This window comes from Amblyraja radiata, chromosome 13 (assembly GCF_010909765.2).
Source record: "Amblyraja radiata isolate CabotCenter1 chromosome 13, sAmbRad1.1.pri, whole genome shotgun sequence".
Classification (NCBI taxonomy): Eukaryota; Metazoa; Chordata; class Chondrichthyes; order Rajiformes; family Rajidae; genus Amblyraja; species Amblyraja radiata.
Genome location: NC_045968.1, coordinates 7285753 through 7304328, shown reverse-complemented (window position 1 = coordinate 7304328; position 18576 = coordinate 7285753). Strand labels below are relative to the sequence as shown.

General features: G+C 41.3%; 1 protein-coding gene across 2 annotated transcripts in view; it reads right to left on the bottom strand.

Annotated features, from left to right (window-relative positions):
- Positions 1 to 18527, bottom strand: part of mfsd1 (major facilitator superfamily domain containing 1) — a 41303-nt gene extending 22776 nt beyond the window's left edge. The window contains exons 1-8 of one of the 2 annotated variants that reach the window (XM_033031157.1): positions 18302 to 18527; positions 17317 to 17369; positions 9090 to 9202; positions 8904 to 8946; positions 7707 to 7774; positions 5019 to 5127; positions 3228 to 3330; positions 259 to 357 (exon numbers count right to left, since the gene is read on the bottom strand). In XM_033031157.1, coding sequence (XP_032887048.1) covers positions 259 to 357; positions 3228 to 3330; positions 5019 to 5127; positions 7707 to 7774; positions 8904 to 8946; positions 9090 to 9202; positions 17317 to 17369; positions 18302 to 18464 — 751 coding nt within the window. In that variant the 5' untranslated portion in view covers positions 18465 to 18527. The remainder of the gene's footprint in view (positions 1 to 258; positions 358 to 3227; positions 3331 to 5018; positions 5128 to 7706; positions 7775 to 8903; positions 8947 to 9089; positions 9203 to 17316; positions 17370 to 18301) is intronic. The other variant, XM_033031156.1, reaches the window with a different exon arrangement.
- Between the last annotated feature and the right edge of the window lie 49 nt (positions 18528 to 18576).

Sequence of the window (18576 nt, the reverse complement as noted above, 5' to 3'; positions counted from 1 at the left end):
TACTGTCAGTTGTATTAAAGTTTGATGCAACTTTCAACCATCCCTGACTTACAAAATTTGAAAAAAACATTGCCATTTGTCAGCACCAAAAGAAAGTGTGCTGAATGAATAAAGCAAGGAACATTACAACAGATGATTATTGCAAAGTACAAAAATCAGATCATATTTCATTTCATAATGGCTGAATTTTTTTTTTTAAGGTTGAATGTTTTTAGAAGGATTAACTTCAGTTACTTATACTGCAATATTTGATCTCACCTGTTTTACCCTGATCTTTGTTTAAAATCCTCTTGGCTCTTCTGTCCAAGTAACCAATGAAGAATGCACACAACAAGGAGAACACACATGTTGAGGCAGCTGCACAAAGACATAAAATATAGTTTGAACATGCACCACATATTCAGTAGGAATTATTCTAAACATGATCCAAGATATCAACATTAGATTTTTTTTCCCCACAATCTAATGGAGAATAAACAGTAATTCCTCTCATTTAAAATTTTTTTTTACCTTGTATAAAATGACCGTCCCTTTTCCACAAATGAGAAAAAAAATACTGGCCTGGGGCAATATTCTTTTTCAAATAATGTGTTTAATGTTTATGTGAATTGCCACAATAGGCACATATATAATCATCTTAACTCCAAAGTCCAAAACTTCCATCCAATAAAGATACACCACCCTGAGGGTCCCCGGAAATTTTGAGTGGAGCCTATAAATCACAATTGTTTGACCAACATGACCATTATAAGAAGTTGCTAACAAGTGGTTTGTGTGAGTAACACAATATTTCAAATTAAATAACTCTACGTGAAACATTTCAAAATCCAAACATGATGATGCAAATAAATGCAACCTTTCTATATTTTAATGATTTGTTAAGAATGTTGTAAAAAAATAATTTCTTACATCAGCAAACCAAAGATTGTAAATATCAAATCAATTTTACTTATGGTTCAGTAAGCCGGATTAAAATACTTTTGTTAAAGCTGGCCTAAAACAAGAATCATGACTAACGTACTCAAATATCCAAATACCAACCATCATTCAGGTTTTCACCACTATGTAATACTGCGAAATAATTGCACATGTGAATAAAAGACGCGAGGCAAAGCTCTTTTTTCTGAACAAGTGCAACACCACCTGAACATATAGCCATGGCAAGCTCTACAACACAATATCAGTCCTCACCAGATTATGATATGGCAAGCCAAAATGGTTGCATGTCAGAAACGTGGCCACCCAGCAAAATATTTAGATTATAACAGGGTCAACCAAAGGCAACCTGTAACTCAATTACTGCATTTATCCAAATAATTTAGATATTGCCGTGGCCCAAGTTCCCACACAGCAGAAGATGCCTAGAGCCTGCAGCAACCAACAAATCCAGCTGCCAATCTTCTTACGCTTGTTTATATATATATATAGATACACATGGGCTATACATGTTGGGCGTTCGTAAGCTGGGAAGGACCAGTCGATACAAGTTACTTTTCCACTGAAAAGGTTTGAGGTAAATTTCTAAATAATAAAAGTATAAAACCCAGAAATACCCAGTTTCTAAAACAGTATTGCCATAATTATTAAATGAACCATGATTGGCCCTTTCACAAAGAATGTTTTCACTTCTGTGCCTGTTATTTAACAATGGAAAAAATTCATTAGAAAAAAATGAACTTCTTGAACCAAAATTCAAAATAAACATGGGAAATATCATCAACAAAGCCAGGCTTAATTCTGGCGACTGACATTCAATTCTGGAATACAAACAATAATGCTGTATTATTTAAAAAAATTTACATTAGAAAACTTCACATTATAAAAAATCATGCTATATAACCGATTGTCTGAATAGGAAAAGGGGGAAATAGGGGTTAGAGTGCTTCAGACTCACAAAAACAAAGCTATTTCCCCCTCCCCAGTATGTTTCCAAAGTAAAGGTGTTTTTTAATAGCTATGAATTTATTTTGCTACTGCTGGCTAAAAATATTTAAGGCTGTATGTTGCATTTAACAAAGTATCATTGCACAAATATTAATAGGAGCGATTCTCAATTTCTAAAGTAACTGTTTTAAAAGGCCTGCCACAGAACTACTCTGTTTTCCATGATAGCATTTTTTCTGCTCATGAATTTTGAAAGTAAGTCTCTTTAGCGGCCTCCTGCAGTAAAGATGGCTACCTGTGATCTGAAGGGACAAAGATAGACACAAAATGACGGAGTAACTCCCCCGGACGGGCAGTATCTCTGGATAGAAGGAATGGGTGATGTTTTGGGTTGAGACCCTTCTTCAGACTGAAGTCAGGGGAGAGGGAGATACAGAGATAAAATGTGGAAAGTGTGAAAACAAGACAAAGGGGATGGAGATCAAGGAAAGTGTAGAATAGATCATTGTTAGCTGGGAGAAGGCAACAACAAAGCAAACAGAGAAAATGTAATCAGAGACAGTCAGACTGGTTGGAGAACTAGGAAGGGGGAAGGATGGAGAAAGAGGGAAAGCAAGGGTTATATGAAGATAGAGAAGTCAACATTCATATTGCTGGGGTGTAAGCTGTCCAAGCGAAATATGAGGTGCTGTTCCTCCAATTTGCACTGTGCCTCACTCTGACAATGGAGGAGGCCCTGGACAGAAAGGTCAGTGTGGGAATGGGAGGGAGAAATTAAAGTGTTTAGCAACTGAGAAATCAGGTAGGTTTAGGCGGACCAAGTGGAGGTGTTCAGTTAAACGATCGCCGAGCCTGTGTTTGGTCTTGCCCATATACAGGAGTCCACACCTGGAACAGCGGATACAGCAGATGAGGTTGGAGGAGGTGCAAGTGAACATCTGCCTCACCTGAAAAGACTGTCAGAGTTGAGGGGGGAGATATAGGGACAGGTGTTGCAGGGGAAAGTACCTGGGGAGTGGGTGGTTTTGGTGGGATGGGACGGGTTTACCAGGGAGTTGTGGAGGGAACGGACTCTGTGGAAAGCGGCGGAGATGGGAAGGCTAGTGGTGGGTTCCCGTTGGAGGTGGCGAAAATGTCGGAGGATTATGGGACGATGCAGGTGATTACTGTTGGGGCTCGCTCCTGATCAAAATTGCCTGGTAAGCAATTCTGCCTGCATTATATGAATAGTGTTCCCTAATTCATCAACTGCATTATATGCAATTCACATTATGGAAACACACATTACAGCAAAACTACCCAATTTGCTAAGTTAATGCACAGTGGGAAAAAAAGCTACACACCTATCATGAGACTTATACCAAGCGACCTGTGGCCCACGGAGCCTACCATCTCTGCTGCTCTGGAATAGATCCATCCCATAATGTTCATGTTTACAGTACTACCCTGTATATGAGCAAAAGTTATAATTTAAGTTTTACAGTCTTGTACAAATGAGAAATGTAAATTACTTTTAGTTTTTATTTTTCAAAATTGAAAAGTTGCAATAAAATGCATCCTCAACCAACAGTTTTAAATGAAGGCGCAGCAAATATCTATCAATTTTTACTTGTAAAAGAAATGTAAAAGTTTCTACACAATGTCATGGTAACACAAAAACTGCACTTTTATAAATTAATTTTCAGACTTGTTGGTTAGAGACTTATGAATAGACATTAAACTGACTTTGCATTTTCATTCACTGGACAATATCATTAAAAAAATGCAATCTTCTGCTGATATGCATCTTTCAATTTACTAAACTGTGCCTATTTAAAAGCAATAGAATCAGGGGAGCTCAGGAATTGCAGAAACTATTTGTATGAGGAAAACAAAAGATAGACAAATTAAAACTATAACTCCAAACTTCCTCCAGTAACAGAACACAAAATAACAAATAATGAAACTGAAATGTGTTGAAGCCTGCACAGATTTCATGATCAACATGTTGCATAACAAATATAACGGAGAAAATAGATTCATACCAATTATCCATCTAACCAAATGAAGTCAAAAGAGGTCTTGTTTGATGACAAGATCACATTACAAGCTGTGTACCCATCCCTAGTCAGTATTATGAACATATTTCAAGTATTAAAAACAGTGCAGAAAACAGGAGCTATCCAGTTAACATGCTTGATCAATGGTGTCTTATCATTAATGTTTTATTATTATTAATGTTTAGTGTTTTCTGAGTCATTCGTAACTGTCACTGTATGTCATGTTGTTACTAGTGGGCGGAGCACCAATGCAAATTCCTTGTATGTGAATACTTGGCCAATAAACTTACTTACTTACTTAAATTATGTTAAATTCAGCAAGAATCCTTCTCGTTTTATGCCATTTGACGTATCCAATGAAATACTAAACAATGAAAATGTATTTCAGACTGAATAGGACAAGATATTCAGATTAAAATTAGTGCTCCTTAGCGGGACAGCATATAATAAGAAAGAAAATACTAAATATAATAGTGGAGGTGAGCACTGAGAATATCTTTAAGGATTGATAACTTGAAGTTCTGAGAACCTTCAGATTATTCCAGATTGATGAACTAAGACTGACCAAATAGCATTCTTCTCATTACTTTGACATCTAGAATTTGTCTTAAGGGTTCACAGGTATGAGCACACATCCTTACTGTGCTCCCCAAAGTTATTTTACAATATTGACGCAATAGAATTGTAACTAATAAAATGGAACTAAATTACGAGTGGCAAGCTCCCAAAACGAAAGACAATCTTATTAAACATAAAAGCTCAGCGCAATATTATTTTTTTCTCTCCAAGGCAGCCCACCCTTGCCTCAGTAATACTCGCCGATTTCACCGTCACTTGCTCATTAGTTCTTTATTTGTACAAACACTTTAATGAATTCCATGTCAAAATAAGGGACTCGACCCGAAACGTCCCCCATTCCTTCTCTGCCTGTTCTGCTGAGTTACTCTAGCATTTTGTGTCTACCTTGTGATTAGCTCTATTTATCTTCATTGTAGATGTGCATTAAAATGTTGCCACATACCTTAACGAAGGGATTCAAATTTTGGCCATTTTGGGCATTTAAAAAATATCAGGATCTATAAAGTGCAATCTTACCAGTCTAGCCATGCTCAGTTGTAACCCAAACACAAGGTTTAGTTCTTTGCCTTTAAACCAGCTGACGGCATATGTATTTTGTGCAACGGCTAGTGACTCACCACCAATCCTGTTGAAGGAAAAAAATCTGATTACTTTGCACTTGCCATTTTATTCATAACTAACGTCAGGTCATATTGGGCAAAGTGGATATACCTCATTATTACATGTTGGTAAAGGCCATTTGTAACAACCATATCATGGTCTAAATAGTGAAAAAAGATTTTTAAAAAGTCAAAGAACACTGTAATTAAATATGGTGTTGCTTGCTAAACATTTGTACCACTGCTAGAGTCTGCACAAATGAAGCTAAAGCTCTATGGCCCTTTGAGCCTGCTCCACTTTCATTAAAATCATTGCTGCTCTTCAACTTCAGTGCCAATATTATTTTCTCATAGACAGACACAAAAAGCTGGAGTAGCCCAGCAGAATAGGCAGCATCTCTGGATAAAAGGAATATGTGGCGTTTCGGTTTGAGACCCTTCTTCAGACTTAGTCGGTGGAATGGGGAACAAGAGATATAGATGTTACTTAGGAGAAATTAATAGAAGATACGCAAAAAGCATCAATAATCAAGGATACGTGGGGCACACAATAGGCCATTATTGGGTGTGAGATAGGTGATGAGTGAACAGAGGAACTCAACAGGACAACAGTAAAACTGGTACGACGACAAAGGTGGGGAAGGGATGGAGAGGGGATGCAAGGTTTACTTGAAGACAGAGAAATCAATATTTATACCACTGGGTTGTAAGCTGCCTAAGCAAAATATGAGTTGTTCCTCCAATTTATGTTTGGCCTCACTCTGACAATGGAGGAGGCCCAGAACAGAAAGGTCAGTATGAAAATGGGAGTTAAAGTGTTTGGCAACTGGGAGATCATGTAGACCGAAGCGTATGATGACCATTAAAAATATTGTGGGGTAATTTCTTGTATTAAATGCACTGCATAAATGGAAGTTTTAATTGCTTATGTTTTTTGTGCTACTCAGATCTTCAGTCTAAGAAAATGGCTTGTCAATTTCATCACATTTAATAATACTTTATTAGTCAGTTATGTTTTGCAACATACGAGGAATTTCATTTGCCAAGTCAGTCATACAAATAAAAAGCAACGGAACACACAGAATACATTTTAACATCCACCACAGCGACTTCTCCACATTCCTCACTGTGACGGAAGGCGATAAAAAAGTTCAAATCTCTTCCCTTCTTTCCTATCCCAAGGTCGGCGGGACAATCTTGACTCTCGTAGCCGGTGGTGTTTGGGCCCTCCGCATCGGGGGGGATGTCAGCTACCCCGCACCGGGCAATCGAACCCCGCGTCGGGGCTGGTCGAGCCTCTGCGTTCGTTGGAGCTCCCGACTAGCCTCTCCCGAGATTGCAAGCTCCCGATGTAGTCTGCAGGCCATGGTTGGAGCGACCCCAGGCAAGGGATCAATTCCGATGTTAAGTCCACGCTCCGCGGTGGGGCCCAAAGTCAGTCCGAGGAGGCATCCAGCTCCATCGATGGTAGGCCGCAGAGCGACCAGAGATGCGATCCGGAAAACAATTGCATCTCCGGCAAGGTAAGAAACTGAAAAAAAGTTTCCCCCGACCCCCACATAAAATAAACCAGAGAACATTTACACAGACTTTTAAAACGCACTAAAAATAAATTAAAAAGATGAAAAAACAGACAGACTGTTGGCGGGGCTGCCAATCATGCGGCATCCCTGGTGGTCAAAATTGCACAATAGACAATAGGTGCAGGAGTAGGTCATTCGGCCCTTCGAGCCAGCACCGCCATTCAATGTGATCATGGCTGATCATCCACAATCAGCACCCCGTTCCCGCCTTCTCTCCATATCCTTTAACTCCACTATCCCTAAGAGCTCTTTCTAACTCTCTCTTGAAAGCATCCAGAGAAACAGCCTCCACCTCCCTCTGAGGCAGAGAATTCCACACACTCACAACTCTCTGTGTGAAAAAGCTTTTCCTCATCTCCGTTCTAAATGGCTTACCACTTATTCTTAAACTATGGCCCCTGGCTCTGGATTCCCCCAACATTGGGAACATGATGCTCGAAATGGCACATATTGCAAATGGCACGAAGTACAAAAGTTGTAATGTTTTGAGGCAAAATTACAGATGAGACCCCATCTGGAATACTGTTCAGCATTGTTCATTCTCGTTCAGCATTGTTCAATTTTATCCATGAGATACCAATGAATACTGAAATTATTTTGTTTATGCATCCAGAAACTAGTACTTTAATTATTTGAAAATAGACATTACAATAGAAAAGGCTGCAAATGCTCAAATTATATGACCTCTTATTTCTTATACCCTTAATATAATGTGTTAATTCAGATTTGACATTTATAGCCATTGTTCAGCAAGGACATTAAGTTAATTTTCTACTTGTTGAAGAAAAGAGACAACAATGCCTTTTCACTACCTTTAGATTCCTTAGTAGGTTTTACAAGTATAGATGCTCTATTCAATGTTATCTTAACGTTAAGCATCAGATATCTTTGAATAACTGGGTTGATACCAGTGATAAAATAAATGAAGGAAAATAATTGTTGCTTTGTCTCCAAAGTTCAAAGAACATTGATGTCTGTTACTGACCAGGACATACACAGTGAAGAAACAAGCACGAACTCACCCAAACACAAATCTTCCAAGTTCCATAAGCCAAAACGCATTCAACAGAGCTCCAGTTGCAACAATAACCTAAACACAAACACCAAATTGTAATTTCCTTTCATTGACGTGTGTAATAAGTTGGAGGTCAGATGCCGGCACATGTCTCTGTACTCACTATCGATCCACACAGTAGCTAATCTTATTGTGGCAAGGGTTCAAATGCACATCAAAGCTGCTCCACAGTTTTACACTAAACACAGGTGGAATGACCCATTAGAGTGAATGGTTTCACTGGCCATAAAAAGTTTTTTTCGTTAAATTTATATTGAAAACAAATTAAGAAGGATCAACATATTTCCCCCAATAATTTTTTTTTTTTTTTTATGACAATAGCAAATCCCATGTTTCTCAGTCTCTGGGCAAAAGGGGCTTATTTATTTTGGTGGAAAAGGCATTCTGATAGGAAAACTGCCTGAATCTTGCTTGCTACTCACATCTCCCTCCATCTTGCCTCAGCACTGCTTGGAGCCATGCAGCTAAAAATATAGCTGCAATTATGTCAACCATCCTATTGAAATTCTAACTACTGGGTAAAATTTACTTATGTGCGTGATCAAGACTCTTTGGAGTAGCATAATCATTGAGAGCATTATTGCAGCTCAAGTGAAAAATTTCCAAGGCTATTAGAATAGAACATTGGCTTATATCGCAATTGGCACGAAGTACAAAAGTTGTAAAGTTTTGAGTCAAAATTACAGGCGAGACCCCACGAGGAATACTGTCCAGAGTAGGTCTCCATATTTAAGGAAGTATGTGCACACACTTCAGATGGTGAGGTTGTGAATCTTTAGAATTTTCTACTAATTAATTCTCTATCCAAGAGATTCCAAAGAATTGGAGATCGAATTATTCAACATATTGAAGTGGAGCTTGATAGAAATGTAACTGCAGGAGTCACGGACTTTGCGAAAATGCTGGAAAAAGGTGTCAAGGGCAAGAAAGAATTAACCATAATTTTTTGAGTGGAAGACTTATTGGCTTATTTTACACCAAATTCCAACAGATAGATTCCACTTCACGTGAACTCTGAAACAAAATTCTGAAGTTACAGTCTGTATTGGGATAGGGGAGCACAAAGTGAAGAAAACAATATCACAGTTTCAATAAAGAGTTTATATGGAAACACAGATAGAAAAGAAATAGTATTTCTACTCACTTGCCCAACACAGACAAACAAGCTGAAGATTATTGTTCCCAAACTGAAAGGAAAGTTTTTCATATATTACATTTGTGGTTTAAAGATCATATATATATATATAAATTTACCTATTTTAAGAACTACATATATCAATCTCATAATTTAAATTGCAGAAAATGCAAATACTCTTGCTTATGCTCTTACCGCATTCCAAATACTCTGTCCAGTAAAAATCCTCCAAGAAAGCATAGTATAACATTGGGCCAAGAATACCAGGCATATAGCTGCATGAATTTAGCAGTATTGACTTGCATATCCTGCAAAATAAAATTGAATACTATCATATAATGTTGGATTTTCAAATCCTGTCAAGAATTCCAAAATCTCATACAAGTACAGGTTAATTCAATGGCATCATGATATAAAAAAGGAGTGCAATGTACAATTAATCAAAATGATCAAATAAATTGAATATTGTAAATACTGGAATCAGAACTAAAATGTGCAAAGAATGCAAAAGGAGAGACTGCAAGGTTGAATGTAGGGAGAAAGTATGCAGATAATGCTAAGAGCTTTAACAGCATTGATGTACAGAGGGATTGTGTGGTTCAAGTCCATAGCTCCCTGAAAGTGGCAACAAAAGTAGATAAGGTGATTGGTATGCTTGCCTATATTGGTTGGGGCATTACGTACAAGAAGCAGGAAGTCACGTGGCAGTTTTCTAGCACTTTAGCTAGGCTGTATTTGGAGTAGCGTGTGCAGTTCTGGTCGTCCCATTATAGGAAAAAAGTGGATGCTTTGGACAGGGTGCAGAAGAGCTTTTGCAGAATGCTGCCTGGATAACAGGTTATTAGCTATAGGGAGAGGTTGGAGATAAAGAATGTGTGCTCTGGGTGTTCTCACCTTCACATCAAAACTATTTGCAAAACCCATTTTTTCAAATTCAATTCAAACATTTTGAACATAGATAGCAATTGCTTCAACTGAAGCATTACATTTATAAAAACAGAAATTAATCAACATTACTTTCAATGACATACAATTGAATTAAACATTTAATGATAAGGAGGCACAAGAGACTGCAGATGCTGGACCTGCTGCGTTCCTCCAGTACTGTGCGTTTTGTGAAAGAAGAATTGTCTTGGCAATGTTAAATTTGAGCAAGTTTCTCAATGCCGAAAGTCAAACATCAACAAGCAAATCCCACACCCAACCTCGTTCCTACAAACTGAATGGTTTCAAAAGCATTGTGGCTCTTTATTTTAAAATCCCAAATCACCAAGATAATTCAAGATTTTCTGCTCAAAGTACTTTGCATATAACAAACCAGCATAATTAAGCTTTTAAAGCAATATTTAAATACTATTTGAGTGTTAAGTTAGTTCAGTTTTACAAAAAACAATGATCACAAAAATAAGCAAGTTATCTATTTCACAACTTAAATCACTGAAAATAACCAAGTGCCCCGAAATACATTGTCACTCATGCAAATGGACTAGATTTGAGAAGCAGAACTATTCTCCACGCAGCACCTTCAGCATTACATTTGACCAACTGTAGGACAATTTACTAATATTGCCTAATCTGACAGTAATCTGTTCAAACAGGAAATGGAACTGCAATTTTAAAAGTAGGCAATTCATTTATTTGACGTAAAGCTTCAAATGCAGAACATCCTGAAAAGCTGCAGACACAATTGGTGATAGCTCACAAAAGTATGTAATTGAGTCTGAGGTGGGCAAAAACATGTTGATTGTACATTAAATGGTTAAACAGAATATTAATCTTGTGTACAGCACAGGATTGGGCCTTCCAATCCACAAAAAATTCAACACAATGCAAAGTTTAATGAATCTCCTGAATGTGATATCTCTCCGTTTCTTGCATACCCATGTACCCATCTAAAAGCCTCTTTAATGCCACTATCGTATCAGCCTCCACCACCATTCCGGGCAGCGAATTACAGGCACCCACCACTCCCTGTGTAAACACTTGCCCCGCACATCATCTTTAAACATTGCCCCCAACTCACCTTAAAGTTTTGCCCTCTAGTCTTTGACATTTTCACCCTGGTAAAAAAGTTCTGACTGTCTACCGCACATATGGCTCTCATTATTTTATATATTTCTGTCAGATTTCACCTCGATCTCCTTCCTAAACAGGTATACCATTTTGGATACTGTTGAGGGAGATGGCTCATCAGGGGAATGCAGCAGCAGCCAAGTTCATGGCACCATGGGTGGCTCTGCGGCACATGAGGGGGGGGGGGAAGAGTGGAAGGGCAATAGTAATAGGGGATTCAATTGTCAGGGGAATAGATAAGCGTTTCTGCGGCCGCAAACGAGACTCCAGGATGGTATGTTGCCTCCCTGGTGCAAGGGTCAGGGATGTCACTGAACGGCTGCAGAACATTCTGGAGGGGGAGGGTGAACAGCCAGTTGTCGTGGTGCATATTGGCACCAACGATATAAGTAAAAAAAGGGATGAGGTCCTACAAGATGAATTTAGGGAGCTAGGAGATAAACTTAAAAGTAGGACCTCAAAGGTGATAATCTCTGGATTACTACCAGTACCACGGGCCAGTCAGAGTAGAAATAGGAGGAAATTGCAGATGAATACGTGGCTTGAAAAATGGTGCAAGGGGGAGGGATTCAAATTTTTAGGGCATTGGAACCAGTTCTGGAGGAGGTGGGACCAGTACAAACAGGACGGTCTGCACCTGGGCTGGAATGGAACCAATGTCCTTGTGGGAGTGTTTGCTAGTGCCACAGGGCTGTGTGCTCAGCCCTCTCCTCTACTCCCTCTTCACCCACGACTGCATCCCTAAGTACGGATCCAACGCCATCATTAAGTTTGCTGACGACACCACGGTGGTAGGACTGATCAGTGACAACGATGAGTCAGCCTACCGAGAGGAGGTCCAGCACCTGACAACCTGGTGTGCCAATAATAACCTCGTCCTCAACTCCAAGAAGACGAAGGAACTTATTGTCGACTTCAGGAAGGTCAGAGGGGGCAGACATACCCCCATCCACATAAACGGGACTGAGGTGGAGCGCGTCTCCAGCTACAAATTCCTCAGGGTACACATCTCGGAGGATTTGTCCTGGTCCCTCAACACCTCCAAGCTGATCAAAAAGGCACAGCAGCGCCTTTACTTCCTGAGGAGGCTCAAGAAAGCCCACCTGTCCCCCCAGATCCTGACCAACTTCTACAGGTGTACCATCGAGAGCATCCTGACCGCCTGCTTCACGGCATGGTACAGCAGCTGCACTGTTGCGGACAGGAAGGCACTACAACGGGTGGTGAAAACCGCGCAGCACATCATCGGCGCCCCACTCCCTGCCATGGATGCCCTCCACCGAAAACGGTGTCTGAAACGAGCTGGGAAGATCATTAAAGACCCCTCCCACCCCAATCATGGACTGTTTGCCCTCCTCCCATCAGGGAGGCGGTACAGGAGCCTCAGGTCTCGTACCAGTAGGATGAGGAACAGCTTCTACAATCATACCGTCGCATTGCTGAACTCGGAGTCCCGCCGATAGATTCCTCCGGTCCCTCCGTCCCCATTGTTTAATTATTCTGCATTTTCTATTGTTCTGTATCCTCTTTTTTTTAAATTTCTATATTGCACTACTACGGACTGACGCAAAACTGCATTTCGTTGTACCGATACTCAGTATTTGTGCAATGACATTAAAGTTGAATTGAATTGAATAGTGCTGTCGGGGAGGATTTAAACTAATGTGGCAGGGGGATGGGTACAAGAGCAGAGAGGCATGGGGTGTAAAATGAGGGTAGAAGCAATAGGTAGCAAGGTGAAAAGTAAAAGTGGCAGGCAGACAAAACCAGGGCAAAAATCAAAAAGGGACACTTTTCAACATAATTGTATAAGGGGCAAGAGCGTTGTAAAAACAAGCCTGAAGGCTTTGTGTCTCAATGCAAGGAGTATTCGTAATAAGGTGGATGAGTTGAACGTGCAGATAGCCATTAATGATTATGATATAGTTGGGATCACGGAGACATGGCTCCAGGGTGACCAAGGCTGGGAGCTGAACATCCAGGGATATTCAATATTCAGGAGGGATAGAGAGAAAGGAAAAGGAGGTGGGTTAGCGTTGCTGGTTAGAGAGGAGATTAACGCAATGGAAAGGAAGGACATTAGTTTGGAGGATGTGGAATCAGTATGGGTAGAGCTGCGAAACACTAAGGGGCAGAAAACGCTGGTGGGTGTTGTGTACAGGCCACAGTGAAGTTGGAGATGGTATCAAACAGGAAATTAGAAATGCGTGCGACAAAGGCAAAACAGTTATAATGCATGACTTTAATCTACATATAGATTGGGTGAATCAAATTGGCAGGGGTGCTGAGGAAGAGGATTTCTTGGAATGTATGCGGGATAGTTATCTAAATCAACATGTAGAGGAACCAAACGAGAGAGCAGGCTATTTTAGACTGGGTATTGAGTAATGAGGAAGGGTTAGTTAGCAGTCTTGTTGTACGTGCCCCCTTGGGCAAGAGTGACCATAATATGGTTGAGTTCTACATTAGGATGGAGAGTGACATTGTTAATTCAGAAACAATGGTTCTGAACTTAAAGAAAGGAAACTTTGAGGGTATGAGATGTGAATTGGCCAAGATTGACTGGCAATTAATTCTAAAAGGGTTGACGGTGGATATGCAATGGAAGACATTTAAAGACTGCATGGATGAACTACAAAAATTGTTCATCCCAGTTTGGCAAAAGAATAAATCAGGGAAGGTAGTGCATCCGTGGATAACAAGGGAAATCAGGGATAGTATCAAAGCGAAGGATGATGCGTACAAATTAGCCAGAAAAAGCAGCATACCAGAGGACTGGGAGAAATTCAGAGACCAGCAGAGGAGGACAAAGGGCTTAATTAGGAAAGGAAAAATAGATTATGAAAGAAAACTGGCAGGGAACATAAAAACTAACTGCAAAAGTTTTTATAGATATGTGAAAAGAAAGAGATTAGTTAAAACAAATGTAGGTCCCTTGCAGTCAGAAACAGGTGAGTTGATCATGGGGAACAAGTATATGGCGGACCAATTGAATAACTACTTTGGTTCCGTCTTCACTAAGGAAGACATAAATAATCTGCCGGAAATAGCAGGGGACCGCGGGTCAAAGGAGTTGGAGGAATTGAGTGAAATCCAGGTTAGTCGGGAAGTGGTGTTGGGTAAATTGAATGGATTAAAGGCCGATAAATCCCCAGGGCCAGATAGGCTGCATCCCAGAGTACTTAAGGAAGTAGCTCCAGAAATATTGGATGCATTAGTAATAATCTTTCAAAACCCTTTAGATTCTGGAGTAGTTCCTGAGGATTGGCGGGTAGCAAACGTAACCCCACTTTTTAAGAAGGGAGGGAGAGAGAAAACGGGGAATTACAGACCAGTTAGTCTAACATCGGTAGTGGGGAAACTGCTAGAGTCAGCTATTAAAGATGGGATAGCAGCACATTTGGAAAGTGGTGAAATCATTGGACAAAGTCAGCATGGATTTACGAAAGGTAAATCATGTCTGACGAATCTTATAGAATTTTTCGAGGATGTAACTAGTAGCGTGGATAGGGGAGAACCAGTGGATGTGGTGTATCTAGACTTCCAGAAGGCTTTCGACAAGGTCCCACATAAGAGATTAGTATACAAACTTAAAGCACACGGCATTGGGGGTTCAGTATTGATGTGGATAGAGAACTGGCTGGCAAACAGGAAGCAAAGAGTAGGAGTAAACGGGTCCTTTTCACAATGGCGGGCAGTGACTAGTGGGGTACCGCAAGGCTCAGTGCTGGGACCCCAGCTATTTACAATATATATTAATGATTTGGACGAGGGAATTGAATGCAACATCTCCAAGTTTGCGGATGACACTAAGCTGGGGGGCAGTGTTAGCTGTGAGGAGGATGCTAGAAGGCTGCAAGGTGACTTGGATAGGCTGGGTGAGTGGGCTAATGCATAGCAGATGCAGTATAATGTGGATAAATGTGAGGTTATCCATTTTGGTGGCAAAAACAGGAAAGCAGACTTTTATCTAAATGGTGGCCGATTAGGAAAAGGGGAGATGCAGCGAGACCTGGGTGTCATGGTACACCAGTCATTGAAAGTAGGCATGCAGGTGCAGCAGGCAGTGAAGAAAGCGAATGGTATGTTAGCTTTCATAGCAAAATGATTTGAGTATAGGAGCAGGGAGGTTCTACTGCAGTTGTACAGGGTCTTGGTGAGACCACACCTGGAGTATTGCGTACAGTTTTGGTCTCCAAATCTGAGGAAGGACATTATTGCCATAGAGGGAGTGCAGAGAAGGTTCACCAGACTGATTCCTGGGATGTCAGGACTGTCTTATGAAGAAAGACTGGATAGACTTGGTTTATACTCTCTAGAATTTAGGAGATTGAGAGGGGATCTTATAGAAACTTACAAAATTCTTAATGGGTTGGACAGGCTAGATGCAGGAAGATTGTTCCCGATGTTTGGGAAGTCCAGGACAGGGGGTCACAGCTTAAGGATAAGGGGGAAATCCTTTAAAACTGAGATGAGAAAAACTTTTTTCACACAGAGAGTGGTGAATCTCTGGAACTCTCTGCCACAGAGGGTAGTTGAGGCCAGTTCATTGGCTATATTTAAGAGGGAGTTAGATGTGGCCCTTGTGGCTAAGGGAATCAGAGGGTATGGAGAGAAGGCAGGTACGGGATACTGAGTTGGATGATCAGCCATGATCATATTGAATGGCGGTGCAGGCTCGAAGGGCCGAATGGCCTACTCCTGCACCTAATTTCTATGTTTCTATAATCAATGCTCCAGAGAAAACAATCCAGGTTTGTCCAAACTCTCCTTATACCCAATAGCCTCTAATCTGGGCACATTCTGGCAAATATCTTCTGCACCCTCTCCGTAGACTTGACATCCTTCCTGTAATGCCACAACAAGAACTGCACACAATATTCGAAATGCAGCCTAACCAAAGACATACAAGCCGCAACATGAATTCCTGACTCTTATACTCAATGGCCCAACCTATAAAGGCAAGCATACCATGTGTCTTCTTTACCAATCTACTTGTGTTGCCCCTTTCATGGAGCTAGGACTTGGACCCTATGCTCCCTCTCTACATCAAAGCTCTTTAAGATTCTTAGCAACCTCACGAAGTGCAGCCCCTCACACTTGCTTGGATTAATCTCCATCTGCCATTTCTCCACACATTTCTCTATCTGATTTATACCCTGTTGTGCATTATGTCAGCAACACCATCAATTTAGGTGGCAACTGTGAACTTACTAACTCGTGTACATGTATCCCTGCAGAACTCCACTGGTCGCAGACCTCCAGCCAGAATAACACTCTTCCACCACAATGCTCTGCCTCCTACGAGTACATCAGTTCTGAATCCAGATGACCAAATCATTGTGAGTCCCATGCATTTTAGTCTTCGGGATTAGCCATCCACGAGGGACTTTATTAAATGCCTAAGCAGAATCTTAACATTAGCAGTTTTGCAGCATCTTAATAGAAGCTTTTCTTCCTACTAGCAGCTGATAAAATTGACACATTTCTCTCCCCAAGAGGACTGCAAAGAGATCAATGTTCAACTACAGACAAATTAAAGGGATATGAAATTAATGTAGGAGAGCAGAACCAAGATAAAAGATCAATCAAATCATAGTGAACAGCAGATCAGGAGGTGAATGGCCGACCTATTTCATTATTGAATAGATTATTGTCTTATTGTCTTGAATTCTTGCCGTGTGTACTGAGGTACAATGAAAAGATTTGCTTTGCATGATATCCAATCAAATCAGAAAATACTCCACATAAATAAAATTGAGCCAAACTCAAGTACAATAGAGCAAAGGGGAAGATACAAAATGCAAAACATAGTTCTCAGCATCTATAGCACAGCTGTTCCAGAGACAATGTCCAATGTTTGCAATGGGGTAGAGGTGAATCAGACAGTACCCTGGTAACCGAAAACAGCGTTTTTCTCGTGATTTCGATCAGTGGTATGTTTTTCACTTGCTATGGAAAGTAGACTTCCCCAGACTCTGCAACCACTTCTGCATTTAGGCAGAATCTGCTGAGTCATTCCATTTACACTCATCCTTATTATTCGCAATGGGAATAAGGCTGCGATGACAGAGTGGTAAACTCTTCCATTGACAGAATAACTTCTACGACAGTTTCTGTTCTTTACAAATGTAGCCATATCTCTGACCGCAGTTCCAGTACTCAGCTCCAACCACACACATGGCCAACAATTGAAGTTAACAATTGTCGCATGACAGCCGAACATATTAAGGATTCAATGTACCAAAGGCAATAAAATTCAATTTAGTTTGAAATAAGCAAACTCCAATAAATTGCTCTAAAATTAGTCCGTGATTCAACATTAACGATTCAGTTTTTCAAAACTTACACTCATAACTTGGGTTTGCAGAGCAGCTGGGTTGTCATAACAGAAATAGCTACCTGTAACAGAGAAAAAAGGTGATGAATGCACGACCAGTGACGAGAAAATACATTACTCCCTGGTCTCCAAAATACCCCAGGAGCAGACTTCCTCTACTTTCATTCACACATTAATGGCAACCTTCAGTATTTTCCACAGTAACAGCCTTTCTTGTACATTAGCAGCATCAGTGCCAAAATAACTATGCTGGATTTATGCTTTCACAATACTGCAAGTCACCCAATTGAGGGATACCACATATTTCGGTTACATTGTCATTTACTGTTGATTAAAAAAAGGAGATGCCCCACGAGAGGGGAACAGGGGACATGTCGGGAGGGGCGTAGACACAAAATGCTGGCGTAACTCAGCGGGGCAGGCAGCATCTCTGGATAGAAGGAATAGGTGACGTTTGAGGACGAGAGCCTTCAGACTTTATTGCAGACTTCTGACAGGTCTGAAGAAGGGTCTCGACCCCGAAACGTCACCTGTTCCTTCCCTCCAGAGATGCTGCCTGTCCCGGTGAGTATTACCCCAGCATTTTGTATCTATCCTCGGTGTAAATCAACATCTGCATTATCTTGTTCAAAAGGGAACTGCAGATGCTGGAATATCGAAGGTACACAAAATTGCTGGGGAAACTCAGCGGGTGCAGCAGCATCTATGGAGCGAAGGAAATAGGCGACGTTTCGGGCCGAAGACACATCTGCATTATTATCTTCCTACACATGCCTGGAGAGGTCCCGGGGATCAGCCAGGGAGGTGCCCCAGGAGAGGGCTTTCTTCCCAATAACCCTTTCTGGCTTAATCCCTTCCTGCACCACCTCCAGTTTAAATTCCATTTGGAATATTTTGGAGGACCAAGAAGAAACCAAGGGGACAACATGTCATGAGGGGAGGGGAGGGGAGGGGGGGATCGAACCGGCTGCTCTGTCTCTCTGTGCGGACTCACCGAAACCCAGGAAACACATGAGGACGAGCACCACGATTCGGTGAGGCCATCGCCGCGGGTCGCACAAGGCGGAGGCGACGCGGCCGCAACAGGAGGCCGGACTGTCAGGCGGGCGGCGGTCGTGTTCGCGCAGCAGAGCTTCTCTCTCCTCCTCGTCGGCCATCGCTCGCTCGCTCCCCGTCCCCGCCGCCGCCGCCGCCGCCGCCGCCACTCACGTGACCAGGCGGCCCCACTTCCTGGAGACCGCTCGGCCACTTCCGGCGCCGCGGGGGGGG